A 1,422-nucleotide genomic window follows, 5' to 3' on the forward strand; every position below is an offset into this window, starting at 1 on the left:
TCAAGGAAATCCCAAGGATTTCTGGATATATCTGGGAACAGTGTCACAAAAGTGTTTAAGGCTCAATAGCTTCTTCAATGCTGTTTGGATCTCTTTGTTTCTCATGCTGTAGATGAAGGGATTCATCATAGGAGGAAGTATTGTATATATCACAGCAAAGACTAGATCCATCCCAGATGAGCTATTACTAGCTGGTCCAATGTAGGCAAAAAGTCCAGTGAACATAAGCAGAGAGACAACCAGGAGGTGGGGCAGGCAGGTGGAGAGGGCCTTATGCCGTCCTTGTTCAGAAGTCATTTTGAGGACTGCAGTCATGATATACGCATAAGTTACAATAATGAAGACAAAGCACCCAAACACAGAAATCCAGCTAAATACAAGAAGTCCAACTTCAACTAGGTATAAATCAGAGCAAGATAATTTAAGTAGTTTTGCGACTTCACAGAAGAATTGATCAACACGACTGGAACAGAACGTAATGGAAAATGTGCCTGCAGTGTGTAGCACAGCATAGAGAATACTGGTGATCCATGCAATGGTAATCATCTGAATGCAGGCCCCTTTGTTCATAACTACTTCATATTGCAGTGGATTACATATGGCAACATACCTGTCATGTGCCATTATGGTTAACACAGTAATATCAGCGCATCCAAAGAGAACAAAGAAAAAAACTTGAGAGACACATTCACCATAAGAAATGTGCCTGTTATTCATGATTGAATTAACCATGGATTTGGGTTGAATGACAGAAACTGAGCCAATATCAGAAATGGCCAAGTTCATGAGAAAAAAGTACATTGGTGTATGCAGGTGATGGTCAAGGGCTATTACAAAGATGATCAAAAGATTCCCGATTACCGTTATCAAGTATAGTCCTAGGAACACAAGGAAGTGTAGTATCTGTAGTTCTCGGATCTGAGAAAATTCTAGAAGTAGAAATCCAGATGTGAAAGTGAGATTATTCATTTTGCATGTCACACAAAATTTTGAGCTACCTGTGAGTGAGAGAAAATCCCATCAAATATCAGAACTGATTCTCCATTTTATTTAATGCTTGTATGCAGATAATTTAAATTCATAATTAACAATATTTTGGGCAGTGCTGCAATCCACCATCAAGTTTGTGCTTCATGTAGGGAGAACTGTGATAATTCTGTTGCCGCTGCAACATTTTCCTCATAGTACAACAAAGTGGATTTCATATATGCATTTGAATGGATAATAAGCTTTGAGGCAGAGGAGAAAATTCTATATAACTACTTTAGCCTTGAGAAGAATATGTCGATATCTCGGAAATTCCAGCTGCTTCACAATGCAGCAGAATGGGCAATGGGCAGAAGCTGAGAAAGTGTTGTTCTAAGCCACTCATGAGGATGCTAACCTACTGCATGAAAATGCATCATCATCATCCTCATCATC

At 39.0% G+C, this 1,422-nt stretch overlaps 1 protein-coding gene across 1 annotated transcript; it reads right to left on the reverse strand.

The window, feature by feature from the left end:
• On the reverse strand, nucleotides 1-969 carry LOC310662161 (olfactory receptor 14A16-like; the record flags this gene model as incomplete). The annotated part of the gene is made up of 1 exon (XM_083408931.1): nucleotides 1-969. The coding sequence occupies one exon, from the start codon at nucleotides 967-969 to the stop codon at nucleotides 1-3; it is 969 nt and encodes a 322-aa protein (XP_083265057.1).
• Between the last annotated feature and the right edge of the window lie 453 nt (nucleotides 970-1,422).

The sequence above is a fragment of the Podarcis tiliguerta genome (assembly GCF_965153285.1).
Source record: "Podarcis tiliguerta genome assembly, chromosome: 13".
Lineage (NCBI taxonomy): Eukaryota > Metazoa > Chordata > Lepidosauria > Squamata > Lacertidae > Podarcis > Podarcis tiliguerta.